The sequence below is a fragment of the Alosa sapidissima genome, chromosome 4, assembly GCF_018492685.1.
Source record: "Alosa sapidissima isolate fAloSap1 chromosome 4, fAloSap1.pri, whole genome shotgun sequence".
NCBI lineage: Eukaryota > Metazoa > Chordata > Actinopteri > Clupeiformes > Clupeidae > Alosa > Alosa sapidissima.
The window spans coordinates 5,204,160-5,216,196 of NC_055960.1; the positions used below are offsets into that span (position 1 = coordinate 5,204,160).

At 48.1% G+C, this 12,037-nt stretch overlaps 1 protein-coding gene across 3 annotated transcripts in view; it reads right to left on the minus strand.

The window, feature by feature from the left end:
- vgll4b (vestigial-like family member 4b) overlaps window positions 1-12,037 on the minus strand; it is a 34,187-nt gene that overhangs the window by 3,790 nt on the left and 18,360 nt on the right. For all 3 annotated transcript variants that reach the window (XM_042089016.1, XM_042089015.1, XM_042089014.1), the window contains 3 exons: window positions 8,292-8,481; window positions 652-874; window positions 251-374 (listed from right to left, as the gene is read on the minus strand). In XM_042089016.1, coding sequence (XP_041944950.1) covers window positions 251-374; window positions 652-874; window positions 8,292-8,481 — 537 coding nt within the window. The remainder of the gene's footprint in view (window positions 1-250; window positions 375-651; window positions 875-8,291; window positions 8,482-12,037) is intronic.

A 12,037-nucleotide genomic window follows, 5' to 3' on the forward strand; every position in this document is an offset into this window, starting at 1 on the left:
TTACAGATGGGCGATGAGTGATTGGTCACATTGTTTATAGAGCATTGAGTCATGCAGCATTAGAATAGAAACACTGCTTTTCACTCTCACATGTAGCCACCTGTCCATGTTGACAGGCAACAATTTAAAGTTTTGGAAATATTGTTTTTTTCCGTGAATAACAAGACTTTCGCCCCTTCACCAGCCTAAAGGTCTCATGCCAGTGGTGTCTGTGGAGAGTTTAAGTGTGGTCAGGGATGGAGCTACTTACAGCTGGAGGGTCTCCTGTAGTTGGAGGCCAGGCCAGAGGAGCAGCCGTTGTGGGAGACAGTGCAGTGGGAGAGGTTACAGTTGCGGTTGTTCGCCGGGGCACATGTGATCACAGAGGGCCGATTCTACACACACACACACACACACACACACACAGGGACAGGCGTGGATATGCGAACTTGCATGAACAACAACCAAGATCTCCAGGACCACTTCAGCCACATTTGAAAAAGTAAACAAACACAGCATTTTTAAAATAGTCAACAGACTATATTTTGTGAAGAGAAGTGACGGGGGGGAAAGAAACAGGTGACCGGTCAATGAATTTCCTGCTTTCAGGTTCCTGCTCACACACAGTTGGGCCTTTCTTTGGCCTGGTTGTTTAGGAGGCGGTGTGGTTACCTGCTGCCGCTCGATGGGGCTGACGTTGGGGGAGAGAGCGAGCGTGCGGGCAGCGTCCAGGCTGTGTTTGGTCAGTGCGAGGGGCTGGTCCATAGCCAGGCTGGGCATGTGGCCGTAGAGGGACCCGGCGTGCAAACTCACGGCCGGCACGGAGACTCGCTCCGGGGGGCTGCGGCTACGCTCACGAGGGTCCTTGCGGTAGTCCCCATTGGCTGGCTTACCTCTGTGGAGATGGACACACACACACACACACACACACACAGCTTGTTAGTGTGAGTTTCCAATCAGGGTGAGTGCTGGACTGCATTCTACTATTAATACTGTAATTCAGCAAACGTCTAATGAATGTTTGCACGGCTGTTTGATAAGGACCAACTCAAGTTCCTTGTGGCTATGATGGTTCACAATGTTTACAATGCAAAGGGGACAAGCAGTAGCAGAGCTTTCAAGGTTTTCTTAGCATGGAGCTCAGGAACAACAACTTGAGTCGAGTTTGAATTGAGTTGCGTCAGTTTTTAGAAAAAAATACTGGCCTTTCCATCAAGTAATTGGAACTCCTAGATATTCTCCAGTTGAGAAGTTAAGTGAACACAATTCTCATACTGAAACCGTCAAACACTGAACAATTGAACCAGTGTGCGTCATTCCATTCACAATGAGCAGTTTCCAGCTTAACAAATCACATCCTTCTGTCCCGCTTGGTCAGGAAGAACATGGAAGTACATACAAGTCTGAAACGAGAGTGCTTTGTCTCCTTCCCTTTCTCTCTCTCTCTCTCTCTCTCGCTCTCCCCGCTCTCTCTCTCTCTCTCTCTCTCTCTCTCTCCCCCCGCTCTCTCTCTTCCGCTGGGTATTCCACCCTTCCTGAAGGAGGTGAGTGCGTCTGCCAGCACCAAGGAGCGGAGGGCCCGTTTAGGGGGGTGGGGTGGGGGGGGGGGGGGGGGGGGGGGCGGTTCTCCTGGCTGCTCACAGCGCTCTCGTCTCAGCTTCACAGGAGGAAAACTTAATACCCTCTCCCCAACCACACGCTGCAGCAGAGAGCAGAGCAGAGGCAGGAACTGGGGGCTGGGAAAGGGGCAACAAACACAGCCCCTGATTAGTTTACAATGAGCTTTGTGTGCCTTCAAGGGTCTGGGGGAGGAAGGGGATAGGGGAGGCAGGCCCTCTAATCATACATGCGCCAACCAGGAAATTGCATCTAAAATCCCCCCGTTCTGTATATGGTTAGCAAAGACTACAAGAACGAGGGACGGTCCCTGAAAACATGACTTTTTTTACAATGGACCTCGCAAAACTCCAGGGCGGGTTAAAGGCTGATTTGTCCGCTTCATACAGGGGTGTGCGTGAGTCAGGGCACAGAGGAAAGATTTTGTTAAGTTCAGCCGTGTGGGCCATGGTCCTTGAAATAGTCTGTTACTAGGCAACTGCACTGGCGAGTAAAGCATCTGCAGTACACCGCTACGTCCAGCGGAAATGTCTCTCCCACAGAGACAAATCGGGTAAGCTGGACAGGCAGAGAGACCCTTTCGATTGCAGACAACAACCTGAGTGGAGAATAAGCCTGCAACTTCTCCCCCCATCAAATGTTGATTTTTCAAATGCTCCCACCGGTTTCAGAAAAAAAAAAAAAACTGTCTCAAATTCAGAGAACTTAAACTAGGACCTCCGAGGTAGTTTTTTGGTGACTGGTCTATTTTGCCAAAATAAAATGGTGGAAAGGGGAAAAAGAAGCTGAAAACAAAAAGCTAAGTCTGTCGAAGTTGTTGCTTCAAGTCAATGAAAAACGCTGCATTGTTCACAAAGCACATTTTTGGAAAAAAATTTTAGACAAAAATCACCTCCAGTGAAAAGCCACTAACTGAAGCTGGAAGCATGTAAACAACTAGTGGCTCATCTGGCTCATGCAAAGCCTCCAGGCCAGCTCTCCCCAGCTCCTGTGGAGTGTTCATATTGTTGTATGAATGGGCTCCAGAGCGGAGTTTAGACATGTTCTCTCTGGCTTGGACAACTCGCACATTCACTTTCTCCCTCGGGTCTTTAACCAGCTCTGCTGACGCTGAAACAGCTCCCAGAAGCAAAGCCAGAGAGTGGGATGGATGTAGGATGGAGGATGAAGGGGAACGGGGGAGGCTGGGGCTGGGGCTGGGGTTGGGTTTGGGGGGGGGGGGGGTCTTTTTTGGTCGCCGTCTTTATCAAAGCTGACTGTTGGGACTGGAGTGGAACAGGAATAAAGCTTTATATAAAAATATGAGGCTTCTAGCTGCTTTGATGAAATGGCAGATAAGGGCTGGGGGGGGGGGGGGGGGTCTGTGCTCACCCAACATTAATCCCTCTCTGAAAGCATGAAGACAACCCAGCCTACTCCTGCAGAAAAGCCTCAGAGTCTTGGAAAGAAGTCTGTTTGACAAAGACAAATAAAGAGTGGGGGTAGGGTGGGGGTAGCTCAGGCCACACCTATGTTGTAAAGTTCTATGACTACTACAAGTGGCGGCCCGCACACTGCAGTTGGAACTGTGCCTGTTACTCTACCTAGGCTAGTCCAAGCTAAAGCCTTTAGTTATACTGCTGCCCCATTTTACGGGAACTGAAAAGTATATGTATGTTGTGATTGACAGATTTAGCCTGGTCTTATAATTCTCAAGAGTGCGCTAAAGAAACAGGTTTTTTTTTACAAGTGCTTGGGTTATATGCAGCATGCAATTAGTGGTGAATCTTGTGGCATCTTAAAACGGCTACCCAGAGAGATCTATTAATTTAAAAATTGGACAAATCCTCCCTGTACAGTATGATACAGTATGAGAGTCACATGACTTGTACAATATGACCACTTGCCCATTTCTGTTTAATGCCCACTGTGGAGCAGCTGCTCCCATGTCATTTGGTTTTGCTTTCAAGTTAAGGTCATCCTCTGAAGAGCCCATGTGCTCCACTCATAAAAACACACAAAAGGGCTTGGCATTCAAAAGTCATACTTTTGCCATCCGTCATTCATTTAAAAAAACATGTCTAATCAGTATAAAGCCTACAGTTAGATATCAGAACGATGTCTATAGTAGTAGACTTTCTTCAGGGTAGCAAGAAATGGTGTAAGCCAATAAAAACAAGACACATTTTCTCACAATTGTGTTTCGGCATGGCTCAAGGGAGCGGGGAAGGCGGGGGGGGGGGGGGGGGGGGGCTGACTACAAATCTTGGCAGGCTGGGGAGTTTTATTTCTTGTTCAAGACCCTGGAACCTCACCCTAAGAGATACAGGAAACATCTGGGAGAGATCAGGCTGTGGAAGGCCCCCAACCACAGGATACAAACACAGCCCCACGCTGCACTGCGCCGTGCTGCCAGTCCCCCTGGAAACCACATGCTGACTGATTTGGGCGTGTCTCGCTGGGTATCACTGGTGCTTTCGTCCTTAGGGTCAGGCTTTAATTAAGTGTCCTTAAGTATTGCTTTGGTGCAGTCCTGCGTAGGCAGGACACGCAGCCAGCGACACACACACAAATGTTTCTACGGAATACATGCCGACATGAATTGGTATTATGATGCATTTTACTCAACAGAGCAGGAAGACTCTGGTGAATCTGATTTATTTGTTCTTCCTCTAGCAATGAAACATCCAAATGTCTAGTGCTTCAAGAGCATTGCAATTAGAAATGACTAATTTCTTCTTTCTGGCAGACAGACTAATTCGCATCAAAGTCGGCGAGCACGAGTCTGAAATAATGATGTTTATGCAGACAGTCTCCCTGGTAATGCCCTGTTGTGCAGGCTAGTTTTAGAGAGGTTTGGGTTTGGGGCAATTTCATCATGTTTAAATCCTAATTCAGCTCTGTAATGGGTCTGGCAATAACAGATCTAAGCTTATCCTGAGCAACCAACGGCCATTTCAATGTCTTGCTCAAAGTTTTGATTTCCTCGCCATTCAAATCCTAACAGTAGCACAACCCTGTAAATGTAGTGCTCTTCACATCTGATTATATTCACTCTTTAAGAGAAACAAAAAAGGCACTTTTATGGTCACACTTAGAGGTAGTGACACAGCTCTGCACTGCACTAGCTCCTGCCATTATGTTGCTCTGAAGGCTAGAAGTCCAAAATCCCAGTGTGAGCATACCATGAGTGACTTCAACGGGATCAATCAAAGGGATCTGCATGAAATTCTGCCCTTTACAGCCGAAGAAAAGGGTTCCATGTAAAACAGCAGCAAACTATGATTTCATCTGGGCCTAACCACTCTGGCACAGGACTACCCTCCCTCTGCGTTTGGCTCTGGGGCGGGAGTCATGAGAAGCAACCACTCTCAAAGTTCCCAGCAGGCAGAGCAGAGGACGGCCGAGTTCCCACTTCTATGAGGGGACCTTTTTTTTTGGGCTGTTGTTCTTTTTTACGTCCACCGCAGCGCGGCCGGCCCCAGCGCCCGTCTAGTGGGAGCACCAGCACCAGCACCAGCACCCAAACAGGGGAACAATCGCTGAGCTCCAGAGCAGACTCCCGCACTTTAGCCTGAAAAGCTACGCAGATAGCAAGTAGCAAGGACAACTGCTTTTTGGTGTGCAGGTGGCTGCTGCTAGTAGGGGTCCTGGCTGGGGTGACTGACTGAAGTGAATGGGTGGTGTGTGTATGAGGTGGTGTGTGTGTGTGTGTGTGTGTGTGTGTGTGTGTGTGTGTGTGGGGGGGGGGGGGGGGGGGGGGGTTGGGGGGGGCGCGTCTCCACGGGGACAAGCCAGAGCAGGCTTCCAACACGCAGTGGGTTGACAGGATAAGGGGCCCTTTGTTTTCAGCAGCACAGTGAAAATGAGAAAATGGCCCCCGCCTGACATAAACCCTGCTCCACAACACCGTGTCTCCCCCCACACACACACACTCTTCAGAGTTATGGCTCTCTGTACCTCTCTGGGATAAAAGTCCCCTCACCAATTCTCTTCTGAGTGCACCAATGCTGAACTCTCTTGCAATGTGACTGCAGCCTTAATGCTGTTGCGCAACAGCTCACTTGCAGCCACACTTACAGCAAAGTGAAATGGCTCTGCGTAACTACACAGAGAGAGAGAGAACACCTCGCAAAGTGGGTTACAGCACATAGAACTGCACATTAAACTTGCGAAACGGTGAGTGCCGCTCTTACAAAGAAGCCCTTCAGGAACCCAAATGACCGCAGGCTACCCCAGAGCTACTGAAACCTGAGTGCTTCTGGAGAAGGCCTGAGTGTAGGAGAATATCGTTGAGAGAGCAACTCTCGGGACAAAAGATAAAAAGGAGAGTGGGCTGCCAACCCCCAACCCCCACCCCCCCCCTCCCCCAGCACCCCCCCCAGGCCAGGCCACTGCAGGGTTTTGCCTCCAGAAGTGGAGCGCCATAATAGTAACCTGAGCTGCTGAGACTGCCGCCACAGTCTGTGGTGTTAGGTGTCACTTACCTATGCCCCCTCCCCCATCCTACTACACTCCCTTCAGTCAGTCTTTCAGATGTTCAGAATGCAAGATGCTGCCATAAACAAGCTCCCAACCATCAAGCTCAAGAGTTGAATAAACCAGTGTCAATTAGCCAAAGAAACTAAATAAAACTCACACAAAAGTTGCAAATTTGAATTCTTGAAAAGTTTTCACTCGGATCTTCCTGTTGAGATTGACATAAATGAAAAGCACAACTCAAAGTGCTGAAGAAAAAAAAAAAAAAAAGTCATCTAAACAAACACACAAAGGCTTCAACAGTGGGTTCAACAATGGGTTTTGTTTTGATAAGGCTCTGTGTTTCCTATCAAAAGATATTTGTGCTGCTTTTTTTGCTGAGGCTTGCCATTTCAGTGCATAGTATTTCAAACAACACAAATACAGGCTTTGAGTCTAACACAATGGCCTGTCATGTGCCATTCCCACTTGACATATACATCAACAGCGAAATATTTCATAAAGTTGAATTAATGCCCACTGAAACCACAGAGCACATGATCGCACGAGTTCTGTGGCATATAAACACTAAGGATGACCGATTGACCAGCACAATGTGCAGGGCCACTGAGGGTGCTGGACATAAACACCTACAATCACTATGGTTAGCCCTGACCCCGCACAGAGTGCTGACACAGCGCGTCTACAGAGCACGAGAGTTCTTCTAACGCAAGTAGCCATTGTTCCACAGCCCACGATTACGCCCTGCCTTCGGCAGAGTTCAGCCAGCCGTGCGGTCAGAGCAGATCTGGGCCCAGTTTCAACCTCACGAAAGACGATCCCACTCGTGTGGTCAATGTGTTAACTCCTGTGACCTGGTGTTTGGACCTCTGCAGCACAGTGGCAGGAGACAGATAACCCCTGACTGGAATAATATTGCTCCAAAGCAGAACTACTCGATATTAATCCAAAAAAGTAAATACACAAAACAAAGCCATTTTTGGGAATATTACGTCTGGTAAATGTGTGGGAATATTTCTGAACCTCAGTGAAAAGAGCTGGCCTAGCAGTCAGTTTGTTTACTACTGCAACTCTGTGAATAATCTAATCGAAGACAAGACAAGACAAGACAAGACAAGACAAGACTAAACCTCTCTCCCTCCCAAGATAAAGCAAGACTGGATGAAGTCCAAGTGATTTGCTCTACATGCCCCAGAGACCGGGGGCCTAAAAAAAAACAAAAACAGCAGCAAAAGTCACCCAAACAAAAGCAGACACAAAGTGCCTTCTAGTTTGCTCCAGCCAGGTCCCTGTTCTCCAGCTGCACTCCAATAAGCACGTCTGATCTGAGCGGCCCGAGTGGCCACAGCAGCAGGGGGAGACGGTGGAGTGCTGAGGCCGAGATGCCCCTGGCTCCATGGCAGGGCTCCACAGGCCGGGCCTGCTGAGGAGGAGAGTCCTCAGATCAGCGCACACTTGCACCCTCATTTGTGCCACGCATCGCCCGGCCAACAGCTAGACTGGACCGCTGGAGCGGCCACTGGGGCGGGTCATTCAGCACTCAAACAGCTAGACTGGGCCACTGGGGCCGGTCATTCAGCGCTCAACAGCCATGGCTGTGCTCCTATGGCTTATGGCAGCCCTGCGGAGCTGAGCTGGAATGCAGGGAATCCACGAGGCCCAGTCATGGCTGCTATGGGGCCTGGCCAGCCACTTGCAAGTGCACCATGTGCTCCCTGCACAGGGATCTGGAATGCCAAGAATCCCCGACTTCATGGCCATCCTTTTCCTGTACGCGTTCACAGGCCTTCCCCTACGGAATCTGAAGGAGCTGTGAGTCTCAACATTCCAGGCCAAAAAGCAACCTTGCAGAAAAACCTCCACCTTTGCTTCTAAAAAAAAGAAAGTGCTCAATGGCAGAACGTGACATTTGCCAAGACCTAAGAGTGTGCATAATTCACATTCTTGGGTGCAAATCTGGGACAAGTACATATTGGTGGTTTATCTTGAATGCTACGTGCCTTACTCAAATGCTTTTGTGAATTTAGCGTTCTACTAGATTAATTCACTCAAACAGGAAGTGCAGTGTTCCACATTCCCTTTTGTCAGTCATGTAATCCTTCTAGTGTTGCTGGAACAGGACTTCCCTGGGCTATCTACCATCTCCTCTATGAAATGGCACGCTGCGGAAAGAGCCCGTTGTGGAGCTCCGAGCCCTGTGGACAAAGTCAGGCGTGACATTTAGGAGTTGAGCTTACAACTGTGCGGCGAACAGCCGGCTCATCTTGGCCACGTGCTCGTTGCTGCAGTCCAGGCTGTCGTGGCCTTGGTCCCCGCTGTGCTTCCGCTTGCTGGGGCTGATGGGAGGAGGGCCGGTCCGGTGGTTGCTGACCGCCGAGGACAGGGACATGGGCTGCATCCTGGGCTCCCCTCTCAGGGCAGCTTCGCCTGCACAACACACAGCAGAGCACAATGTGAGATGAGGTCATTTTTACTGAGACAGAGTTTGTTTACAACCCACTGAAGACATTAAAAAGGGAAACACACAAAACTGCAAAACTGCAGGGAACTCAAAAGGTTGAAATGCCATCAAGGCAAAAGCACTTAAAAACTAATGAATGCCATTTGGGACGCTTAATCCTTGTGTTTTGCGAGTTAGCTGGGGGTGCACAACAAAGCGTGTGAACGAAAGGCACAACCAAACCTCATCCAACATTTTAATTAAACCGAGTGGCTGATTGAAACAACCATTTTATGTGGAGAGTTCAGCCGCTTTTTACAAACCTGCTCTGACGTAAACAGCCTTTTTAGGTGACCGCTTAGTTTGCAGCTACCCATACACCCTCCTGGCTTTTTAAAAGCGCTAAAAGGAACATTTAAACTGCACTACAACTGCAACCAAAAAGAGTGGCCAGCTGTTTAAGGCTCAATTCACAGGCAAAAACAAAAGTGCCATGCAAGTTCCCATAACATTTTGGAGTTGCTCCAGTTTGGAAATGGGTACACCTTCTAATGCCAAGGAATCAGCAAGCACAAGTAAACAGTCCAAGGTGGAGTTTTTATGTAAAGGCAGTCTGGAGCAGTAGCAAGCAGGGCAGGCAGTGTGAACTGAGGGGACGGAGGGGCAGGAAAATTACCACTGGCAGCCACTGGCTACTGGGAGTTTCCACTGTGGAGGAGGTTTGCTCGACCCAACACAGCGATTTTACAGAATGCATTCACTGGGCCACAGTCACCGGTAACATTAATCTAAGTCAATATTAACTGAATAAACCTGACTTTTTCAGAACTGCAGCAAAATCAAGTCATGGTTGCTTGAAGTATCCACAATCATGCAGGTTGAGCTACTGCTCCTGCCTACTATGGACTAAAGTTGTGCTGAGCTGGATTTGAAAAACAAATGGAAGATTTCAGACAAAACACATATAGGGTGATCAGAGCATCACTGTGAACAAGCGAACACCACATACAAAACAATACTCCCCCACAGACAAACAACTTGTCGCGAGGTGTCTTCAGAACAAGTGGCCTATTTTCCCCCCGCTGGCATGTTTCTACTCGTCCGCCCTTGCTCCATGGCAACAGCAGTATGACATCATTGTTTTTGGCAGTGGCAGGGGCTCTGTAATAAAGACGATACTGTGGGCCTTGGTGGTGGCACTGCATTTCAGCCATTCAGGCCAGAGTCCCTGACACACGATAGCTTATCTGCACTCTGCTTTGAGAGTGAGCCACTTGAATGTGTGTGTGTGTGTGTGTGTGTGTGTTCATACACTATTGTAAGATAATGAGCGTGTAATCTTTTACTGCTCGTCTAATGTAGTTTATTGTCCTTCAGGCCAGTCAGATAAGGCATACTATTGTAGAAAAGGAGGGAATGCTAAACACGGCATGGCCAGTGAGTCAGAAAATGACCACTACTGAACTGCATAAAACTACTTGAACAAAGAAACATTAATCAAGTCATTTGACCCCAAATCCTTCCCCAAACTCTTGCCACTACATGTGTTTAGGCGGGGTATGAGCAGGTATGGTCTGATGCGCACACAAGGCCAAAATAAGACTTTGAGAGACTGGTTTTCTTTTTAAAGGACACCCGTGCACACAAAGACCTCCCAGCTCTAAGAGTTGCACACAACAGATACAGCAGGGATTTTCCCCCACAGAGCAACTAAAAGGATCCCTTCTTCCATACTTGTTGCATTTCACACTTTGTGTGTGTGTGTGTGTGTGTGTGTGTGGGGGGGGGGGGGGGGCACAAAGCCAAACCAACAGAGAGGTTTTAGCACTGCCAAAAGAGGGGGGACTCCTGGTACAGTAACTTTTGCAAGGCCCATGCTGAGCCATAAAGATCACTATCTGTGTCAGGAGAGACGCACGCCGGCGTTTGATGTTCTGAGAGGCAGTCATTAAGAGCAACGCGATCAAAGGCCGACCTCGACTTGGGACATCAAACGTGAAGGCAGGAGAGATCAGGTTACAGAGGTGTACGCCTCCTAAACCCCCTTACCCCCAAATCTCCAAGTGCTGCTTTAAAGAGCAGAAAATAAGTGAGGCATCCGCTGCAAATGATATTTTTGGCAAACGCCTTTGCTGTAATCCGAACCCCAGAGCAAAAAAACACCTCCATTTAAAAAAAGACGTCTGAGGCTTGGCTTGAATTCTCCCAAGTAGGATGTTGGCAGGACAATGGTCTCCTTTTAGCATCTCTGTTTTAACTTGTCTTCCTATGCATTCACAATGCTTAACACCTGTACACGAACACCCTTTGAAATATAATGACCCATAACACATTCATGAAAAAGAACATACGGTTGGAGGTGAATTAGTAGGAGCGCATTGACTTTACAACTCAACAATGAGCTTTTGTGTGTGGTACTGATGTTGGCATTAAAAGATATGGGTTACTACGCTTTATTTTTCCACCCTTTTACTCATTGTTAAGATTAAAGTTTCAGCTCTCTCTCTCCCTCTCTCTCTGACAGACACACACACTTCACTCCAGCTTGTCCTACTCTATGAATGAGTCCATGCTGAGGGGTGGAGAAATAGGAAGTTTGAAAACTTTGAGAACTCAACCAAACACATGTTGAGCAGCGTCTCTTTCCACCTCCGGCCAAAGAGAGAAGACCTCAACATAAATTAAGCTCCAACATTAAATTAAGCTCTCCAGCAGGCAGGGGAGCCAAGGTGCTGGAGCTTAATTTAAGTGTGAGGGGTTGAGCAAGTGATGTTGAGGTACACACATAGTGTGCTAGTGTGTGGGAGTGCATGGCTGTTACATTTGGTATCCCCGCACAGTAAGTAGAGGAAGCACAGCCTGATTCCCTCACCAAAGACGTTGAAACATTGACCGTTGAATGCATTCATTACAAATAAACTTCTCCATATTTCACTGTGCACTTCATTTTTGTGTCCCGACAGGTTAGCCCTAAGGTTACTGGTGATAGTAGTGCTTCAAAGTTTGTCCAAGAGATAACACAATTATCTACCATGTCTTTCCAAAACACTGTTCTGGAAACTGAGTTCACTCAGAATTTGAAATACTGCAACAGTGTGAACACAACACAGTAGCAGAGATACAGTATGGAGTTAGAGGTGCACGTCACCTCTGTGAAGCCAAAGTTTACATGTTCTTGTAAACGTTTAAGCAGTCAAATAATATGGCTATAACACTTCTTCTCAGACATATTTCTAAATGCCTCTTAGCCTGTCTAGGTAGTGAAATGCACTCTTTGCTCTTTGTGTCAAGGTTTTGAATAGTGGAGAGCCGGACACTGAGTGATGAACCAACGGACTAGCAGGCCTATTTATAGCAATGATGCACTGCTTCATGCACAGAAGCCCAGATAGGTTAGCCATGTGCTTGGCGGGCAATTCTTCAGAGCCCATTATAAATAGCTGAGAGGCCTGTCGTGCTCTGCCGATTGTGTATTTCCAGCCGCTGTCACTGGGTCACGTGACCACGGCCCCCTCCGCCCTCACCGGTCACCCACCCCACACC